At 40.2% G+C, this 21559-nt stretch overlaps 1 protein-coding gene across 1 annotated transcript in view; it reads left to right on the plus strand.

Annotated features, from left to right (window-relative positions):
* LOC122714048 (teneurin-m) overlaps nt 1-21559 on the plus strand; it is a 604012-nt gene that overhangs the window by 272274 nt on the left and 310179 nt on the right. Inside the window, exon 3 of the mRNA XM_043935045.1 lies at nt 19191-19508. Within this exon, the coding sequence (XP_043790980.1) occupies nt 19191-19508 (318 nt within the window). The remainder of the gene's footprint in view (nt 1-19190; nt 19509-21559) is intronic.

Genomic DNA, 21559 nt, shown 5'->3' on the forward strand with positions numbered 1-21559 from the left:
GAATTCAATGAGACCCGATGGGAAAGTATAATCCGGGAAATCCCTCGATTATTGGGGAGGAACGAATGAAAATGGGAAATGACGATGGAGTATAATATCAGAATTAAATATAGAAGAAGTGGCAAGTATCGTGAATTTACCTTTTCGAAGAAATTTAACGGAGAGTGGAAATAATATTAATACCTAGTATTCGCAATTCTCAAAGTATATCGTCCGACAAAGAACGGCAAAGAAAACACCAGGCAGCCAGGTATAAATTTCCCCGAACTATCTTTTTTTCACCATATTCGAAAGACATAAAATTTAAATTCCTGTTGTACAGCGTGGCGATTAAATACTTGTGGCACTGAACAGGCACGCTACAACATACCAAATCCGGCGCAACAGTTAACGTGTTAATATCGGACCACATATCGTTCGAGCATTCCTAAAATTCCTGTCAAAGATACAACGCGTTACAAACGCGAGCGTCCGTCTCTTTCTGCGTCCACGGCTCCCCTCTCCCTTCCTCTCCCCCGGCTTGTATCGCTTTCCGATTGAACGATATACACACGTCGATCGTATCGAGAAAAATCCACCTATACGCGAATAACTTCATTCGTTCGTGCGCGACGCGTGATCCTTTACCGGTCGAATTTCAATACCTTTTTTTTTCCCCCCCTCCCCCTTCTTTTTTTTTTTTTTCGGTACATCATCGGTGCAACCGGCTTACGATTTTTGTGTGATACATCAGTGTGCCCCACTTTTGATATACGAGACGTACAAATCGATTCCATCGAAACAATTTTCCTCCCTTTCTTTCCACCTGTTATACACGTAACAGCGTTTCGAAATCATTACGGTTCAATCAAGCGGAATACGATATCGTAAAAATATCACATATGGGTGGATATTTTTATGCAATATATATATATATATATATATATATATATATATTTTACAGAAATTTTATATATATATATATATATATTAAAATTTTATATATAAATTTTAATATATATATATATATATTTTACAGAAATTTTATATATATATATATATATTAAAATTTTATATATAAATTTTACACGAATTAATACATTAGACAAGAAAAGTGTTCATCGTGGTGAAATTTTTATCTCTCTCGAGTGTATAGAAATAAATAAATCTCTTAAAAATATCTCCTATAATTATATCCAAAGCTTATTATTATACTACATCCTCTCTCAAACTATCTCACTATCTCTCGTGCGCGATAATAATAATATATCCGAAAATAATTTTCAAGCAACTTATCCACCCAACTCATCCTCCATACAACTCTTCAATCCAAGTCATACAACCGGACACAAAATCCCATCCTATATACACAAGTATATAACACGTCCAAAGCAATTGGACAGAATTGGTCCGTTCGATGGAGCTAGGATGGAGAGACGATCTGATCTGGCATCCGACAATAAGAGCGACTGCCCACTTCTCCTCTCGGGGCGGATCCAGGCCTGGTGGACAGGTAGGTCGCACACGCGTAAACGCGCGAGTAGGGTGGATCGGTGGACAATTACCCATTGTCCGATACAGAAATTTATGCGCGGATAGCCAGGGTACCACGTAACTAACGGAATGGCCAGTGATCCACTAAATCCAAAGGCTCGTCGCAGCGGCAGCGTGCTCCTGCTTAGACGGCGGATAGGATAGGATATAGGCGTGGGACGTGGTTTGTGATACAAAATTCGAGAGGGTAACAAGCGGCGGCCTCCTTGAAAACCGCGCGAATAAAGAGGAGTAGAAGGAGAAATCCTCATTTTTTTAACTACCACGATTCCATCGATCTTGACGTTTATTGTTAACACAATAAAATATAAGATCCTTGGAACATCGATCCGGAAAATTTTATTATATTATTCGAGCTTTCGACGATCATTCGTGGGAATAGCGCGCGGGGAATTCGACGTCCAATAGAAAACGACGGCGAAGCCGCAAATTCGCTAGGAAAAGCATCGAGGCGGTTAACGAGGGAGGGAGGGAGGGGGGGATAAGAGGGGAGGGAGGGACGGCGACGTTTCAACGGTAGATACACACGCTAATTCGTCGCTAAGTCTCCGCCGCTTTTGCAGGATAACGATCCCCCCCCCCCCCCTCCTCCCCCTTCCCTCCCCTCCTCTCGTGTATACGACGTTCACCGTAAAACCGGATGGCTGCTGTACTATCGGGTACTACGCAAGGGAGGAGGAGGAGGAGGAGGAGGAGGAGGAGGAGGAGGAGGAGGGACTTTGCGCTCGCATTCACCTGCACGGACACGTTTACACGCTCTCCCCTCCGACTTTGGAGAAATTCGAGGATAGAAGCGCGGCAATTTCCGCCCTGGTGCCGCTCAACGAGACCAGAAATTCCTTGATCGCATCGGGATGTGAAATTCATTACGATCGGTCTTCCCCTTAATTAAATAAGCGCCTCTGAGGAACGGAATTACTTTTACGCGGATTCGAACAAGTAACGCGCGAGGGGGGGAGGGGAGGAGGAGGAGGAGATCCCTTGCGAATTTTGGCCGGAATTGTGCTCTGTCGAGCGCCATCCATCCAAGGTATTTTATTATAACGGGGTGGATTTTCAAAGGGGTTAAAATGCGTGGTTGGCGAACGCGTCGCGACCTGTTTGTCTCGCCTCGAGAATCGTGGAATTTATGATAATCCTTTTATCTTCACTTTATTTCTCACGCGTGTTTTCTGTGTTCGTTACGATCACTGGCAAAAGTACGTCTTATTATAAATCCAAAAAAAAAGAAAAAAAAAAAAATAGTAAAATATTCCGTCTCCTCTTTCCGCGATCGAGTTCCGTTTTTGAATTGGAAATGCACAATGACAGGCAAAATTTTTCGGGACGATAATTTCCGTTCTGCGCAATCAACGCAGAAGGAGAAAGGGGGGATAAAAACGGGCACATCTCTCCGTTTTACGGGATTTACTCGTCGAGGAGCGCGCGAGGGGGCCCCCTTCTCTCCCGTACAAAAGCAGTCGGTAATTTTTCCGGAGGAGGGAGGGGAGGGGCGCCCATTTTATACGCGGGAAAAGAGGAAAAACTGTTATGGCCGCGGCGTAACGTTGTCCAAACAGGCAACGCGCGCCGCCAGGTGCATTAAAACGCGGGCACAGGAGCAGAGAGAGGCCCCTTATTTACCCACGCGCCGGGCCGAGCACTTAGTATTGTGATATTGCCCGGGTAAATAAAATGTATCAGCCGGGAAGGGGGGTTGCGAGCAGAGTTCAAAGGACCAAGTTTAAACACGTATGGCCGGGGTCACCGCAAACCCCGTGGCTTTTCTGAAAAAGGAACGGGGGATGCGATTGCGCGAGATTGTGCTCTCTATTTGCTTCCTTCCTTTCCTTTCTTTCCTTCTTTTTTGCTCTCTTCGTTTTTCGTTTGCCTTATCATTCGCCTCGTTTCGATCGTGTTATTCGAAGGATGGATGGACAGATGACGAGAGAATGGTTTGTTTGAGATGTTATTTAGCCACGTTCGTAAATGGTACTATTAACATTGATTTGAACATTAACATTGATTTAAATTCTACGGTTTATATTATAGAGAAAGTGCGATAATGTGAACATATCCAAGAGAATGAAATTTAGTTTTTCGCGAAAAAGCAAACTCGTGTTTGTATTATAGACCGCGTGTCATTTTGTTTTCCATATAAGAGGCCGAATTTTTCGTTCGGACGACGCCGCTATTAATCCACCAGAGAGGATTTTGAACGGTCGAATGAATTATTCATACCGCGTCCCAGTTCCATTTCGTACGCATGTTAATAAATACAATACAGGCGAATATGCAAGACGCGGCGGGGCCCCAAAGTCGAATCATCCTTTTGTTCCTGACTCATCGCACACTTTTAACACATTCTTCTTCGCCTCGTGCACGAAATCGTAAATCGGGCGGAAGTTATAAAACGAAGTTATAACTCTGAATCTTAATAATCGTCTCTGTCCGATCGGCGGCGCCCCTCTGAATTTCTGAATTCGGTCCAGAATTCTTTCGATTGAAAATGAATCGAATTGAAAGAAAAAGAAATCGGCAAGACCCTGTTGACGATGCACGCTTGATCGTTGAGATTTTTAATTTGGATTGCGACACGGAACGCGGCTCATCTGTGGCAAACGCGAGAAACGAGGGTAAAAGTATTCGAGCGTCATCAACCAACGATGGTCGGATTCGTTTTCAAAATGTCGGCGGATGAAATAGTGAGCGGGTGACCGCGGTTGTTCGCTCGTTCCTATTCTCTTTGTCACGGATAAATCATCCGTACGATTCATCAAAAGTACAGTATTCGGCTCTATTTCGTTCCACTTTGGATCAAACGAAGACGAAAATAATGTTTTGTACGCACGAATGAACGAACGAATTCGAATGGAGAAGCGTTGAAAATCATCGTTCGATCCTCGAATCGAGGCCAAGTGTATCGAGATTTATGCAAATTCGAATGTCAACGCGTCGTTCGATAAATCTGTATAATCTGGCCGATAGCTCACCATGCGTCGTAATAGCTATTCAGATAAGTCACGTAAACGCGTATTCGGATGTTAAGGGCTCTCGGTAGTCCTCTAATCCTCCTTATCGATCGAGCCTTACGACCATCCCAAAACCATTCCTTAACTATCGGCAGCAGAACATCGAAGGCAGCTAATTGAAAATTCCAAACGATTTAATGCAATTAATGGTTGTGTATCGCGCCGCGGATATTTTTCATTTTTCCTCGATCCTCGAAAACGAAACATGGATTCTAATACGAATGCCATTCTCTTGAAGAGAACGAGAACTATCGATTGATTGGAGAATTGTCGTTTCTTGGTTTGTTGGTTTTGTTAATAAGGGAAAATAGTTGGAACGAGATTGTATTGGGATAATTTATATAGGTTACAGTTTCGTGTTTGCATTTGCTTAATCGAAAATGGATAATATCATCGATAACATCGTCATTTTGGAATAATTAGATGATCTGCGGGATGTATTCTACGCGGAGAAAGTTTCAGTGCTCGTTCATTATTGTTACATTTGTATCGAGTTGTACGGTGGTCAACTATCCGTTGATCCAAATTTAAACTATATTTCAGTTAGAATAGCGTAGCCTAATCAGTTTGATTGATACGTTAAATACCATTAATGCATTACGTGTATCAAACATTGTCATATATCATCGATATTATCAATATTTATCATTCTATCCATTACTATTGCAATTCTCGATATTATGAACTTTCTATCGTTTCGTAATTTTTTTTGTTTTCTACAATTAATCGTATAATAATTCTCTGATCGGAACGAGATGAATATTTCTTGATATTATAAACGTTACTACCTCATCGATAAAACGAAGTCTATTATTGGATTTCACGATAATTCGGTATCGATAACCACGAGAAACTTGAAATTTATGCAATTATTATCGTTCGAATAAGTTTCCTAATTGCGCTGCCCGCCATTTGACCAAATTGTAATTGTTGTTTCCAACGATTACTGACCGTATGACCGTAGGTATTATAGAAAACGATCCGAGATCGATAATTCTCACCTTTCCATTTCTCCCGAACCGGGTGATATCGACCAGCCCCCGATTCTTCAAGATCCAATTAACAAACATACTCTACTCTATAATCGCAGATTTAATTAATAAACGTACGAGAAACGGGAATCCTCTAATTAATATCGTTCGTCGAAATCAATTACCAGCATCAAGAATTCCCAATGGATCGTGATTCTTCTCGATTCGACGAACCTATCTATACCCATCTACTCTCCTTTCCTCTCAAACTGTCCAATTCGTTAACTCAACGACGCCATCTACGCGAAGGAATACGAAACTATCGAATTATCCATTCAGAATAGATTCAGGATAGATAATCAATCGTTGCGAGAAATTCTTTCACAATATTTTCCTTCTTTCCCTCTCACAGAGAACACAAAACGATCGACAAAACTCATCTCACTTTCCAATATCAAATAAGATTCGTATCTCGCGAAATATCGACTCGGCAAAAACTTCCTTCGAATACGAGCAGTTCCTATTTCAGGATAGACAGATGACGATTTTCCGCGCGCGATCGTCGTTGAACGTCGTCGTATAATTATCGGCGCGTGTATGTACCCGCGTGGCGGTCGCGTTAATATTAATCGAGAATCGGTGCTCGATGTATCGCATCAATTATGAGGAACGCCGCGAAAGTAACGAACAATTGAACCGGGGCCGCGGTACACGTAAATTCGTTTCGACCCCCTTGCATCATACGCGCACGGCCACGGTGATAAATAACGTAGCGGGTAATTAACGGAGGACGGGACAAACGTTTATCTGTCTGCGCAGACGCCTTTATCACGCGGCTGCCGCATAACGCGCTCACGCACGCCGATGCGTACCACCGCATAAAAGCAACATTATGCGCCCCACAAATTGCGTTACCGATAACGTACGACTTTATCCCCCCTTTTGCCACCCCAAACTCCCCCCCGTATTTCACGCTCTCTCTCGTTCTTGTCTAATAAATAAATTTTGGCTGTCACGGAGGGAGAATTCGCGAGCAACATCTTTCTCTTCTCCTCCTTTTTTTTTAAGAGGAATTTCAATTCGTAGGAATTATTATTATTATTATTGTGTAATTTCTCTGTCGCAAAAATTTCTGAATACTCTATATATATATATTTCTGAAACTCTAGGTAATAACAGATTTGTCAAAGAGAGGTTGGAATACGAATTTTCAGGGGGAGGAGGGTGAGGGATGCTCGTTTTTTAATTCGAGGAGGAGGAGGGGGATGTTGTGAAAGCTCGTGGCGGGTTAAAACAAGCGAGCAGGAGGCATTGTGCTTCTCTACGGTCCACGGGCCATCGATCACGCGCTCGCTTCGAAAACGGGGAGCGCGCGGCGATCGAGCAGAAATTTACGACGCAACGCGAAAATCGTTTCGCAGTTTGTCAGCCGGCCCGAGCCTTCCGGCAGTTCATGGGTTCACGTGCTCTTCTACCGTTCATAAAATATGAACCGGCCGTATGTAAAGAGTCATCGCGAGGGAGGGAAAGAGAGAGAGAGAGAGAGAGAGAGAGAGAGAGAGAGAGAGAGCAGGCAACGTTATCCGCCCGCTTTGACCGATTTTGCACGTCGCTAATATCGATGAGTTTTAAGCAAAGTGTGCATCAGGGAGGAATTATAGAGGCAAATACTTATTGTTTTTTTACTGGATTCTGTAGATGTAGATTTGTTAAAAATTATCCGCTTTAAAGTATAAGAGAGAGATAAGATTCTTTATTAGTCTTTTGTTTTATATATATATATATTTCATTTTGAACAAAATAAAATATTTGGCCACACGTTTAATCATTGGTGGCGTTAGTTATTTTTGATAGGAAAAAAGAAAGAAAAAGAAAAATATTTCAAACGAAAGTAGTAAATTAAAAAAAGAATAGAAATAAAGGACTCTGTATTCGTTATTGCACGACACGTACAACAACAAATTTTCGTAAATTAATTTTATGGTGAAACGGTATTCCATTGTACTCGTATTAATTACGAGGAACAAAATCATCCCGGATCCTCTTATGCATAATTTCAAAATTAAATACGTTCTATTAGCAGAGGATGCAGGCGTGCATCCCAGATTTGTGTGTCCATCACGATACTACAATACGATCGATAAATCCATGCGCAACGCAACGTTTAAAGTCGTGTTAATAAGTTACGTTAACAGGAGATCTCCGTGCGTCCATCCAGGATATTATATCGACAATGACAAGTAGTAATAACAATAATTGCACATGATGATCGTTCAGACTGATTAGCCGATAACGCGTGGAAAAAAAGGATTGGTATAGAGGGGGGAGGTGGTAAATGATAGTAATTGACTTGGCTCGCTCGTATGAAAAGCGCATTCCCCTCGCGTTCGAATCGATCCTTACTCCTTTTTTATACACGCGATAACGTCGAGGGTGCGTATTACGAGTATTATTTACCGTGATAGGGTGGATTAATTGTGATCTGTTGCCATGTTTGGGGTGGCTGTATGGTAATCGACCGTGTTTTTTTTTTTTTNTTTTTTTTTTTCTTTCGAGGATACTAACCTCGTTACACCTATCGAGATTAACGAGGGATTAATTATTATCGAGTGCAATTTTTCCTCTCCTCCTTCTCTAACGAACAATTAACGATTAATAACGCGTATCATTCGTAGCGATGATTTATATTCATTATTATTATTATTTAGACCTCTAGGAAAGTGTGTCGCTTGAGAAATTCCCTAAAGAAAGAAAGAATAATCCAGCGAGTAATTATTCGTGAAATAATAATCCTTTATAAATATATCTTTAATCGACTCAACGTTTCCTCCGATCCTTCGGATTTCAGTTTAAAAAATTTCGCTAAGGGAGAAAGTATATTTCGAGTATAGATTTCCCCTCCAATTCCGATATTCTCGATATCGAGATCGAACATTCAACCGAGCCTCTAGTTACGATTAATACGACGAACAAAAGTGGAATTTTTAGACTCCGTAACTTTGAAACTGTACGTAGCTGGGACAAGCAATGATCGTTTCAGTCGTCTAATAATAAACGTTCGCGCATCGGTGTTCGACATGCAACTCATAAAAATTTCATCGCGAGCCAAGAAAGCGAGCGGATTGAAACGGAACGCGATCGATGCCTTTTATTTATCGTGTTAATGCGCGCACGTCGATCTTTCTCAAGCGTTCGATTACCTATCGATATGGACGTTCTCCACGTATGGATGATACGAAGGGAGAAAAGGGTTTTACAACATATTTACCCCCGGCTTTTATTCGAATTATCCGAGTTAAGTGTCAGGCGAAAAGTTACGCGAGTAAAAGGGGGATGATCGATCTTTCAGCGGCTCGTTATCTACGCTAATTAACCCTGCGTGCAAACATTTTGCCCATATCTTGCCCCTCAAAATCAAGAAGGGTGAATATCGGTATTATATTATAGGTGTTATCATATTTTATTCAATATGTGTGATGATAGGATGATTTTTTGATACTTAATCGTTCCACTTTTGGTATTCATTATTGGTTAAATATGTTGTTGTATGATCTTCTGCGAGGTCAAGTTTATCACATGAATATTCAATTTCTGTTTAATCAAATACGTATCACAATTCCTTAATAATAACATATTTATTATTAATGAATCTTTCTAAATTTTTGCGTCCTCGTTTTGTTACAATATCCGTTGTATCGATCGATGTGTATGTGTACGTGTACGATCGTTGTACGTATTGTTGCAGCGCAATTACTTACCGGATATAATGATTTCACACAAAATATGATAAATTCAATACCGAATAAAAGAGCATAAGAACGTGCAAATATGCATATTGTAAATTTATTATGTATAAATTTTGTATTCACCCGTGTTGCAGCATTCCGATTTAATGAGAAAAACTGCCCTGTATTAACGCTCGTTGCAAGGTTTATTACGAATATGCTATTTACCTTGAAATACGTTTAATAATATCTCGTCGATAGCAATAAAAAAAAAAAAAAAATAATCAAATTTTCCTTTCATCGATGGACGCTTAATCTTCGCATCTTCCTCTTATAACTTTATTAATCCCCCTATCAATTTTCATATCGTTAATTAATATTTCAAAATATCAGCTTTCAAAAATTAACTAATTCACTAAACAATTGCACTTCACTGTTCTTAACAAGTAAACGTAAGATTAATTTAAGAAAAAGATTCATAGAATATTTTTCATATTGTAACTTGAGATACATTTTTACAAGCGAATCGTGTGATCGTCGTCGTTTTGTTTACACGGATAGGATATCTCTTCATAAGAGGTTTTTAAGAGGTTAAAGACACCTGAAGAGGAGAGAAGAATGGGCGAGGGGGAGAGAGGAATTTCACTATGGCTCGAGAAAGAACACAAGGCCTCCTCGTCGGATATCTTCGACATCCATGTATGGAGTAACGTTTGATGTCCGTCCGCTGACGGGTGTTTAGAGAAAATTATAGGTTTCTTGCGATCCCTGTGCACGGCATTCAGCACTGGATTCAGCGTCGGCTATTCGAGGCGTGCTTCGAATATCGATCTATAAGAGTCAACGGTCAGCCCGTTGTAAGTACGTTTCTAACTATCCACCGTGCTCCCGATGAACACTGGGAATATTCGATTTCTTGTCACTTCTGATACCCTTGGAAAATATCCCTTCTTCGAATCGAACGTTCTTGGAATAAATTCTTACGAACAACCTTATGAAACTCCTCTCCTCTTCTCTCTCGCTTCTATTCTCAGCTCAGATTTTGTAGAATACTCTGGACAAGTATGGACGGATGTGTTTTTTAATTTTTAAACGAGATTTTTTTTTTTTCTTACGCGAGATACAAATGTACAAATTCATTCTCGTAATATGAGAACTAAATTAGGAATACAAAATTGCGTAGCTCTCTTTCTCTCTCTCTCTCTCTCTCTTTCTCTCTGTGAAATTACGTTATTCTCGTGAATATCGTGTGTACAATCGTGTAAATTATATTTATTTCTTCTTTTTCTTTCCTATTTTCGTGTGTACATTCGTGTTGTTTTTATTTTCTTCGTAAATGGTATACACGGTTGAACGTGTGTCGCTATTCCTCCTATGTATGATTAAAAATTCTGAATACTCGGTTATATATTCCCCAGTAGGAAAGATTACAAAAATGTTGATGTATAATTTAAACAATTTTCATGAACGCCGATTTCGCGTGTTTGATCGTGGCTCATAGACGCTACGACGAGGGGCTCGATGTGACGAAAGAAATTCCGTAAATGTCATCGTTGTATAACCGTGGTTGTCGAAAAAAAACGTGACTCCTCGCTTACGAGTTTCGGTTCAGCGTGTTCTCACGTATTTATGACTAATTAAACGATCCTTCGTGGAAGATTAGTCAGCACGATTTGTCATAAATGCCACGTGGTCGTAAATAAATACACATTATTTTCAGAATTGTTTTTACGTACGAGTTGTTAATATACAATTTTCGAGACGTTTAATTGAAAAAATTGTTGTACTTGTAAGAGTGTAAGAGAAATTTATTACGGAAATTAAAAAGCTTGTACGTTAATCCAAATATTAATAATTGGATTGGAATGCAACATTTCTTCTGGATGGAATCAAATTAATTGTGAATTGAGATTCAGCCCATTAAATCAATTTCGAAAGCGAGACAATTTTATTAGCTCATGGGTTATTCTAAAATCGAGTGGACAGATACTCTACTTTACATATATTAATACCAGAATTATAACAGAGAATAACGATGAATCTATCACTTTTTTAAATCATAAGAAGAATTATCTATTTATTTTCTAACCACCCTGTGATAATTATTAATTTCTCAACCTTATATTTATATACATACGATTTTTATTCTCGTTCGATAAGAAATTCATAAAATTTCCCTCTCCTCAAGGAGAGGGCTTGTTTTACAAGCGCATCTGGTGTTTACCCGTTCGCGACACAAAAATCGCAGACACCTGCGAGACGTCTCTTTTTAATCCGTACCTTCGAGTTTCGACACGGATCCTTGTTTAATTGCCAACTTTTCTGAATGATGATGAATCTTTACCCTTTTTTTTTTTTCCTTTTTTGCATCATCGAACACAGATATATTCGCTCCTGAATATTATAATCTTCTTTCTCTTTCGACAAAACCGGTTCTCCGGTTAATCTCTGGACACCGTATGTATGGATGAATGCGGTCACGCGTGCGCGCCCCCTTCGAAGACGCATAAAGTCGGCAGGGATAATTGGCCGGTGGCCTGCGGCCAGTGCCATCGATTCGCACCACCTGCTCTCCGGTATTTCTGGCTGGAACGTTACGTCCGCTATTTATTCTTGATCTCGTTAAACGGTGCACCGCCAGGCCAGGCGTGAGGCCGGTTTCGTGAGAAAAATTGAAAACGACCAGGGGGGAAAGGGGGAGGGAGGATAGGGCGGCTGAACGTGGAGGAACGAAAGAGGGTGCAATGCACAGGGTGGCTCGTTAAGAATTAGTAGTAGTTGAAACAAGAGGGGAAAAAAAATTTTCATTATAGAAAGGGTTTTATTTTGGTTCTTTAAAGAGGAGGGGAGTTTTGTACATTTTCATCTTTGAAATAAAATTGTTTTAATTTTAACTCTGCGCAATTCATACGAAAAGATTGTGGAAAGAAAATTTTTTGCAGTTGGAGAATATATATTAAAATTTAGGATAGTTAAAATTTCGAAGATGGTCAAACGGTGGTTGTTATCGAGCCATCCTGTTATAAAGAACGAAACGACGGACATCCTGTTTTCTTTCGATTCGATGATTTCTGAATTTCCTTCCGCGGATTATTTGTTTAACATTTTTGCCCCGCGTGAAAATTCGAAAGATTCCTCTTCGAAAGTGGATGTTGGTACTCGTTAAGGATTAAGAGCGTTTCTGAATTGTTTATGGAAGAAATGTCGGAGTTCATGAAATGTTTATGGAGGAGGGCGTGTATGATCCGGGAATGATAATGTCACGACGTGTTTGAAGTATAGGGAATCGAATAAAGGAAGGAAGGAGACTGCGCCAGACAATCTGAAATAATTTTTGCAAAAGAATTGCTGCACTGAATTTTATTCATTACGTTAGATTCTAATTAAGATACGTATTAATGGAATAATCGTTTCGTGATTTTTTTTTTAATTATATATCTACAAATGAAATCAAAGAGAGGAAGAATTGTGTAACACGCAATAAAACGAGAAAAACGTGTAAACATTTTTATTTTTCGAATTATATACGGGAGAAATGTTGCGAAACTTGTTGCCAATGTTCATCCATGTTTTATGGTAATTTGTCATCCCGTCACTTTAACGGGATTTTTAATTCTAATGGGAGAACTTATAACATAGTTGAGAATTTTTCACGATGTTCCCTCGTTTCACAAGTTAAACAGTTTACGCAAGAGGTGTCACTTTCCCATTTTACAAGCTTGACCTCTCGCCGAGCTATTTGACTTTAAAACATGGTCGTCTGACTAACCTGATACTGTCCTTTGAAACAGCTCGGCGTCAAGTATCCATTTTAATCTTTCTTTCTTTTTTTCTCTCCCTTTTTCTTTCTTTCTTTCTTTCTTTCTTTCTTTCTTCTTTTTATTATAGGTCAGTTACCATGAAGACCGATTCACACGGCCGTCCCGCACTTATCTTCGCAACCTTTTGTTCATCGGTCAGGCGCAAATAATTGGCTAATAGTTTGCATCGGCATATCAGAGAATAACGTAGGGGGAGAGGGGAAATTTCGCGCGCACAGAAGGGAAGACATCTCACTTAAAAAATAGTTTCGTTCACGTAAAAAGAAGAAGAGGAAAAAAACCTGCGAAACGTAAATTTGAATATTTACTTTACTTTATCACGTATGATTCCATAAATATGAACTTCTCCGAATATTTACACAGAATGATTGAAGATAAAAGTAATGAATAACGCTCAATAATAATAATGGTCAATAACATGACCATTGGAGAATGAATTAAACAAACCAGAATAGTAGAAAGTGCCGATATAAACATTCTACTTCAAATCTACCATGTTCACCAAAATGGTGGTCAAACGTTTCTCTCATTGCGTACACCCTTACGTTCCAAAATCCCCAGAATTCACTAGCCGCAGAAGAATCATTGTTCTTCCATTCAACGAAATCAATCAATCTCTAAACTTACTTTCTAAATAAATGTTCTCTCTCCACATCGTTTTCCACGAATCGTGACGATCCTAAAAGCTCGTCCCAATCCAATCCCCCGAACACGTCTATCCATTGTCCCCCTCTCTCCGCGGAGCAATCTTTTCACCTGTGATATAATCCTTCGAGATAACGCGCCGTTCCAGGACGTGTATGGAACTCGTTTACCCCGTAACCCCGTCAAGTCGCAGCTATTCGCACGAGACACGGGGAAAATCGATATGGACGGCGATGCCGTGTCCTCTCCCCCTTCTGCTGCACCCTCGCCTCCTGGGCAAATACGGCATTAGACGATCAGGTGATACCTGATGTATCGTTATCGACCGGCGATATTATTTCATTTGACGCCACGAGAAACGTCAGCGAGTGTAAGCCTTGCCTGTACCAGAACGGTTCCAGGTTAGAGTTCTGATCTCCGTTAGAAATTGGTTCGAGTCTCTGTGTTGCTGGACGATGTTTGGAATGGTTGGAATATCGAACGGGAGATTGATAGATTTGTAATAATATGGTAATGGAATGGTTTCAGAATCAATGTCGAATTTTTCGTGAGGATGATTTTAGTTGATTGTATTATAATTCGAGATCTTCTTTATCTAAAATTTCCAGCAATGACAGGTCGATTAAGTTGCTGTTTTTATAATAAGTGGATGGATTAGATTTTTTTTTTTTTTTTGATTTGGTTTAACTATGGATTTTATACTTTCTAGTTTGTTAATTATATTTTCTCAATCAAACATGATAAGAGTGAAACATATAGTGAAACATATCAGTGAAACATGATAAGATAAACTCGTTTTCTCTTGAATGAATATATCTTGTCGTTTACTACGTTATGACGTCAATGATCGTACGATGATATCGAGCAGACGAATATCTTTGACGTTGTCATTTATAGTCAATCCACTTGAGTGTGATTTATCCATTAGAAATTCCCTAGAACGCAAATTATCATGTCTTTGACGTGTTAAAAAAAAAGCGTTAAATAAAATCACGCATCTTGATTTGTATGGAATTTATATCAAATTCCTCGATAGCCTTCAATCTCGAGATCTGTTCGTATTTTACAAGTTTAGAAAGATTAATAGAAATTTTTCTCTAGCGAGCGAACAACTTTTTGTACGAATCCTTTTTTTTTCTTTTTTTTTTATTGCATAAAATAAATTGAAGAAAAAAAAAGAGAAGAGAGAAAAATAAATAAGTTTGATGCATATAGATATGGTGGCCACGGTGAATATAGGCGAAGTTGGGTCGTATATCAGCGGAAAGGAAAAGTTTCTGTTATTGGAGGAAAATTTTTTTCGCCGGGCGCAATTCATTTGCTGAGCCGAAAACTGTCGTACTTTCGTAACATTGAAAAATCGCGCGCGCACGTTGGAATATATTGAAATATTTTTAAGCTCGAGCTCGCAGCCCGGCAAATGTAGCCACCTATCGATAATCGATATATTTTATTAATACGACCAATTGTTTCGCCTTAATAAGATAGGGAATCTAAATTGGAAAAGACGGGACAGATATCGTTTTAGAATATTTTAAAATTGATTTCGATAATATGGAGAATGCAATTCGAATTCTTTATATATTTTACCACGTTCGACTATTTACCGTAAGATTATAATTTATTATTTGTCACATCTTTGGATACACATATTATATTTTAAGCCTTAAAACTCCAAAAATTATCAAAATTTATTTTTACGATTACTAATTACAATTTTTTGATTGTAAAAAATCCAACTGAGTAACAAGCGAATCAATTTTAAAATTTCTTTCGCGAGGATAAATTTCGAATATTTTAAACCTAATCGGTATTGCCTTAAATATTGTGAAAAATCTTTCTACATCCCTACGATTCTTCCTCAACCTCTCTTAAAACTCCAAATTATCAAAATTCATTTTTGCACGATTACTAATTACAATTTTTTGATTGTAAAAAATCCAGCTGAATAATAAGCGAATTAATTTTTTAAAATTTCTTTCGCGAGGGTGGATAAATTTCGACGGATCACGATTGAAAAATCGTGAAAAATCGTGATCAGAATATTTTAAGCCCAATCGGTATTGCCTTAAATATTGTGAAAAATCTTTCTACATTCCTATAATTCTTCCTCGAATTTGCTCAACCTCTCTTAAAACTCCAAATTATCAAAATTCATTTTTGCACGATTACTAATTACAATTTTTTGATTTTAAAAGAATCCAACTGCACCGAATGATGATAAAAGTAATAAAAGCAAGAGTTGATAATTAAAATTTCTTCACGATCCGGAGATTCGATACGACGCGGAGATTCAACGCGGATAAATTTGGGCGGATCGATTGAAAAATCGAGATGGTCAGAATCGAAAGCGTGATCAGGATTGACTTGTCCAACGGGCTGTTGCGCCCGTTGCCGCGCACAATCGATAACAATCATTTCCGCGTTACGTTAACGAAATACTATTGTCCATGACGCGTTAATGGAATTATAGATTCTCGCGTACGGCTGCCCCGTTGTTGCGGTATCATGGGAACGATGATGGAATTATGTGGGTTAACACAATCCACGTTCGAGGCCGGGAAGAAATTTACAAGCCTTCACGCACGTGCGCGCATAAACGTTGGATATATGATCGCGGGAGTCTCTATGGTGGCCACAATATTCCCCCATGGTAATTCGATAATGTATTATGGATACGTGAAATTCGACGAGAATCTCGCGTAACCGGAAAATAGAAAGTGTTCGAGCTCGAGGCGACACATCGCGCGAGTGAAAGATCGGTTCACGCTTCGATTACGATTCTCTCCCTTCTTTGTTTCGATTCTTCCGTTTCGATTCCATTGACGGCAATCTATGGAAATGGAATTTTTTTTTTTTCTATCTTTTGATAAACGAAGATCTTCTCTTTGTCGGATATCACGTTTCTTATAACTTTATGATGAAGTGTAATCTTGGGGAACAGGGAATAGGAATATCTGCGTGTTTCTCGAATCAAATTGGATCAAGAAAATTATGGATCAAAAATTTAATTTGTAATATGTTGAAAGTTTAAGGGATAAAATGGAAGGAATATTTATATAGCAAGGGAGAAAAGTTGGTGACGAAAGAATTCTTTCAAAGAATTTGTTCCGGGGTTAATGTTTTTTATTTCATTTCCTCGATCTTATCCCTTAGCAAGATAAGACAGGACAATGGGATGATATTACTTCGACTTGTTTATCAACTTTGATGAATCCGCGGAGTAAAAATATATACAAAGAACCTTTTGAATCATTTTATCAACTAACAGAATATTTATCCTTGTAACAATATAATTTACAAGACCTCTTTCCTTATCTTTCCGCTCGATATAATATAAAACTCTTTCTCTCTTCCTTTCTCCATTCCCAATTTATCTTAATATTCCACGTGTTTCCCTCCTCACAAATATATATATATATATATATATATATCCATTGATTCCTTTCCTCCACGACGTAAAGAATAAAGGAAGAAAATAAAAATCGGAGCGTTGACTCGATTATAAGGCGAGTTAACTCCGTACCAATGGATTGCATCCATCAACGGCGTCTAAACCTAGTTACAAAGGATGTCGTTCCACGATCGTTCCTCCTCCTTTTAATAATACCGGGGTTGCGGCGGCCGAAAGAAAGAAGAAAAGAAAAGAAAAAAGAAGAGAGGAGAAGAGAAAGAGAGAGAAAAAATTATTTGAAAACTCGGCAAGCGGAGAGTAGGCAAACTCGATGCATTACGCGCAGACCATAATTAAATGTCGTGCAACTCATCACTGATGGACACGCCTAATTTCATTCGCTTCCCATAACTTCATTAATAAATTTACATCCCTTTCAGCTTCGCTCCGCTGCCCTTTCCCCTCCCTCGGTAATTGTAGTTCAAAAGATTTTTCAGCATCGTTCGGTGAACGGAAACCGAAATCGAGGGGGAGGAGAAAAGAAAAAAAGAAAGGAAACAGCGTGTTGTTCCCTCCCCCTCCTTGACTTTAACCGGTAACAAATCTACTCTTCTCCTACCCCTGCGTGTCATATCCCTCCTTCTCCTCCTCCACTTCGAGCTTCGACTCGATCGATAAAGAAGAAGAAGTAAAGGGTAAAGATAGCGAAAAAGAAGAAGAGGAAGAGCGGCGTGTTATCGATGTCTCGATAACACGGTTCGTTGATGCAGTGGCCGATAGATAGGTTGGAAGGTGGGCAGAGTGAAAAAGGTCAAAGGCATCGATCATAGCTTTCGCCCGATTTATCCCAAAAGATTGGCCGTCGCAAGACTTTTTCGTTTCTTCTTTCTTTCTTTTTTTTTTTTTTTTTTCTTCCTCTCTTCCTCTCCTCCACATCCACCTCGTGATCTTTTCGACACGAGCAGAAAGAAAAAAACCGGTTTTCCTGTTCTCTCGTCACCCGACAACACATGCGCGCGTCCCGTTTTCGATGACAACTCGCGGTCACCCGTGGGATCGATTAGTCTTCTCGTCGAGGATTCAACAACTGTCGCCGTCTTATGTTTCGCGGCACAAAAAAAAAAAAAAAAAAAGAAAGAAATCTCGTGGCGTTGGCTGCGGCAAAAAGGGACGAGGGGATGACGTCATGATGACCGAGATTTTTTCGAAAAAAAGAATATAACCTCTCGTTTCGGACAGTTTCCCCTCCCCTCCTCTTGAACGATCCGGAAGTCTCGTTCTCGTCTCGTCTGTTTGTCCAAGTGCGCGTCACGTTGGAATTGTTTTGCCATCTTCCGCCACCGGTGGAAACTTATCCGACCACCATGGTATTTCTGTTCTTCCACGGTGTCCCCTTCCGTGTAAACGGACACCGTTAGCTTCTTCCATCCAGCCGGAATTCGGAATAAACTCTCCCCCTCCTCTCTCGATGTTGGATCGTTTCGAGAAAGAAATTTAATCGGACTTTATTTGAATTATTATCTCAATGAACGATACTCTCAGTTCACGCATCACTTGTTTGGTTATTCTGGAAAATTTAATAAAATGTATGGTGTACGGTTCGTATAGCGAGGTTCGAATGCAGGTATTGTTTATTTTACATGTATGGGAACGGATGGAGCGATTGTGCTTGTCAATAAATAGGTTAGAAATGAAGAGGGGTATCGGTCCGTGTCCACAAGCGTATAGTTTCAATCCCCACCTTCCAATGATTTCTTTCATTCGCGAAATTATGATTTAAATATCGCGAATACCGACTCGTATTCGTCGAATACCAAAATAGTGTAATAAAAATTCCATAGGCGAGAATTCAATAACCCGGCAGAAGAGAGAGAGGGCTTTAATCGTTCCATTTTTGTTATGGAACCCCTTACGCAAAGCTGGATATTAATTACCTACAATAGAAAAAGAAGAAAAATATTCGAAAAATATGCGAAAAATTAAACACTTCGGCCTTCTTGTTTCTTATCATATCGTAATTAAAAATTCGCGTGTTTACACGAAAGAAAGAAAGAAAAAAAAAAAAACGATCATTTTGACGATCATTTCAGGGAAGGGACGGCTCTACCCGGCCTACAGTCTGAGCGGCAGCGAGGGTGAGGAAAATTCGCCAAGCCTGCGAGGTCGTGCCCCCCCCGCCTACCCTCAAAACAATCACCAGACCACGCAATCGCACCTAAATCACTACAACGCCAGCCAGCATAAACAACGTGCCTATCAACAGCAACAACAGCATCCCTTGTATCATATGCCCAGCACCGGCGCTGGACTTAGCGACACACCGACTTCCGGTAACGCGTCCGACGAAACCCTCACCGATAGTGATCTGATCACTGTTGCCCGCGACTCTGCTCTGCTCGTTCATAACGGTGAGTTCTCATTCAACGAAATATTTCGAAATATTTCCTTCTTAATAAAAGGAAAGAGAAAGAGATCATCTTCACGAACACTTCGATATTCGAAATAATATTTTCATTAACCTTTTGAACCATTTTCTATCTTAAATCGTGTCCCATTCCCTTCGACAAAGGATCTTCAATTTCTTGGACGTGGAATAATAATTCAAGGAAGTGTTGCAAGTGTAGTAGACGGGTGACTCCTCCTCCCTTTCCCCCCGCGGAGTCGGTCATTCGCAATAACGCGAAATCGTGTCCCTACATTACTCAAACATGATGGATGGCCGTGGGCCGCCGCGACGAGGTGTGAGGGAGGGGAGGTTTGCACGGAGACGGCGGAGGTTATCGGCGAGGCGGGTTGTCACGGATGACGTATCGCTTCGAAGGTGCACAGAGAGCGTGGTGGCTGGCACGTCTACCGCACTATAGCTCCGTGGAAACACCTGGAAACTCTCTCTCTCGGATTCGGACAGAAGGGTGTCCTTGGCCGGACAGTTGCACGTGAAAGGTATTTATCATCATGGTGCGGAGGACGATGGCCAATAATCGATCGGTTTAAACCTGTGAACGAAGCGGTTTCAAGCGACGACTTTATTATCGTTCGATGAGGTGTTTACGTGGTTGGCGTGGAACAAATAAGGCGGTGCACGTCTTTTCCTTTATTTTTTTTTTTTTTTCTTTTTAACGAAGATCGATAACAGCGACTGGTCGATGAAAACGTCACGTTTATACCTGGCTTGTTCCTCTTCTTCTTCTTCTTCCTTGAACGACGAGATATTTCGTTCCCATCGCGATTTCAATAAGATTTGATCGTTAATCGGCTATCGATCGATTAGCGGTGGCTTTTTAAATTGAACATCGATTTATTGACATTGTAATCGACATTTGGATGGACAAATTACAAATTGAACAGCAGCATCTCGTGTTTTAAGGAATTGTTGAGGGAAATCGGATCGAATTACACGATCTGCTCGGCGAGAGGGATAGCCTGAAATCTATTAAGGCAAAGACGTCTAGCCCCCGTGTTTATGTCTGACACTCGCCACTGTCTGGGGGAGGGTGGGTGGAGGTATCGGAGGCAGGATATTAGCGTGGATGCGCCGTTAATGGCTCGTATTGCGAGCAAAGCGTTTAACCGTGATCGTTTATTTCGTAGATACCATCTCTCCTTCCACGGAACGAAAGGAGACATAACGTCTCCCCCGTAATATATCCCGTGGAAAATCTTTTCCACGAGATGAGCATCTAAATGGAAGTGTTTCCCCCGCCAGCCAGCCTCGTCGCCTCCTGAGAATGGATCGCGCTGGTTAAAAATGACGTCAGCAAACGTGGTGGTTCTCCTCCCTTGCATATCCACCCACGCAAAAGAAAGAAAAAAAAGAAAGGAAAAAAGAGAAAAAAACGGTGGATTCCTCCCCCTTTTATTGGGACCGTAATGGGGAGAAACGAGAGAAGGGGGCAGGCAGTAATGGAGAACGTTTGCTCCATCGTTCGAACGTTCTCGATACTCCATTAAGATTTCAGCTGAATCACAATGACACTGTGACTCGTGCGCACAATCGAGGACGAGGGGGAGAGGTATTGATGAAGAGGTATTGAATTTGGAATTTCCATCGAGTCGAGTTTGTTTCACGAGAATGCGACGAGTTACGTCATCGGGGGCCCTTCGTCTCATCCATCAAATCATTTCCTTCTTCTTCTTCTTCTTCTTCTGGGGAGAGGGGAGGGTTAAGTGGCTTCTGGACACGCATTCGTGCACGCATTATGCTGCATAAATCGGCAATCATATCCTATGGATTATTAGCATCACAGTGGAAAGCAGCGCGTCATTCCTGATGGGGTTGGCGTTCTCGCGCCATGTGCAACTTTGGCTTTCTTCTTACTTTCTTCTTAAGGGATAAGTCTGTACGAATTGCTTCCAGTTCACACAACAATTCTATATTTCGATAATACACACACACAAATTCTATATTTCGATAATAATGTACAGTTGAAAACAGTGCGCTTTTTTTAGGCAAAGGCTA

The sequence above is a fragment of the Apis laboriosa genome, unplaced genomic scaffold (assembly GCF_014066325.1).
Source record: "Apis laboriosa isolate Shangri-la unplaced genomic scaffold, ASM1406632v1 scaffold112_cov148, whole genome shotgun sequence".
NCBI lineage: Eukaryota > Metazoa > Arthropoda > Insecta > Hymenoptera > Apidae > Apis > Apis laboriosa.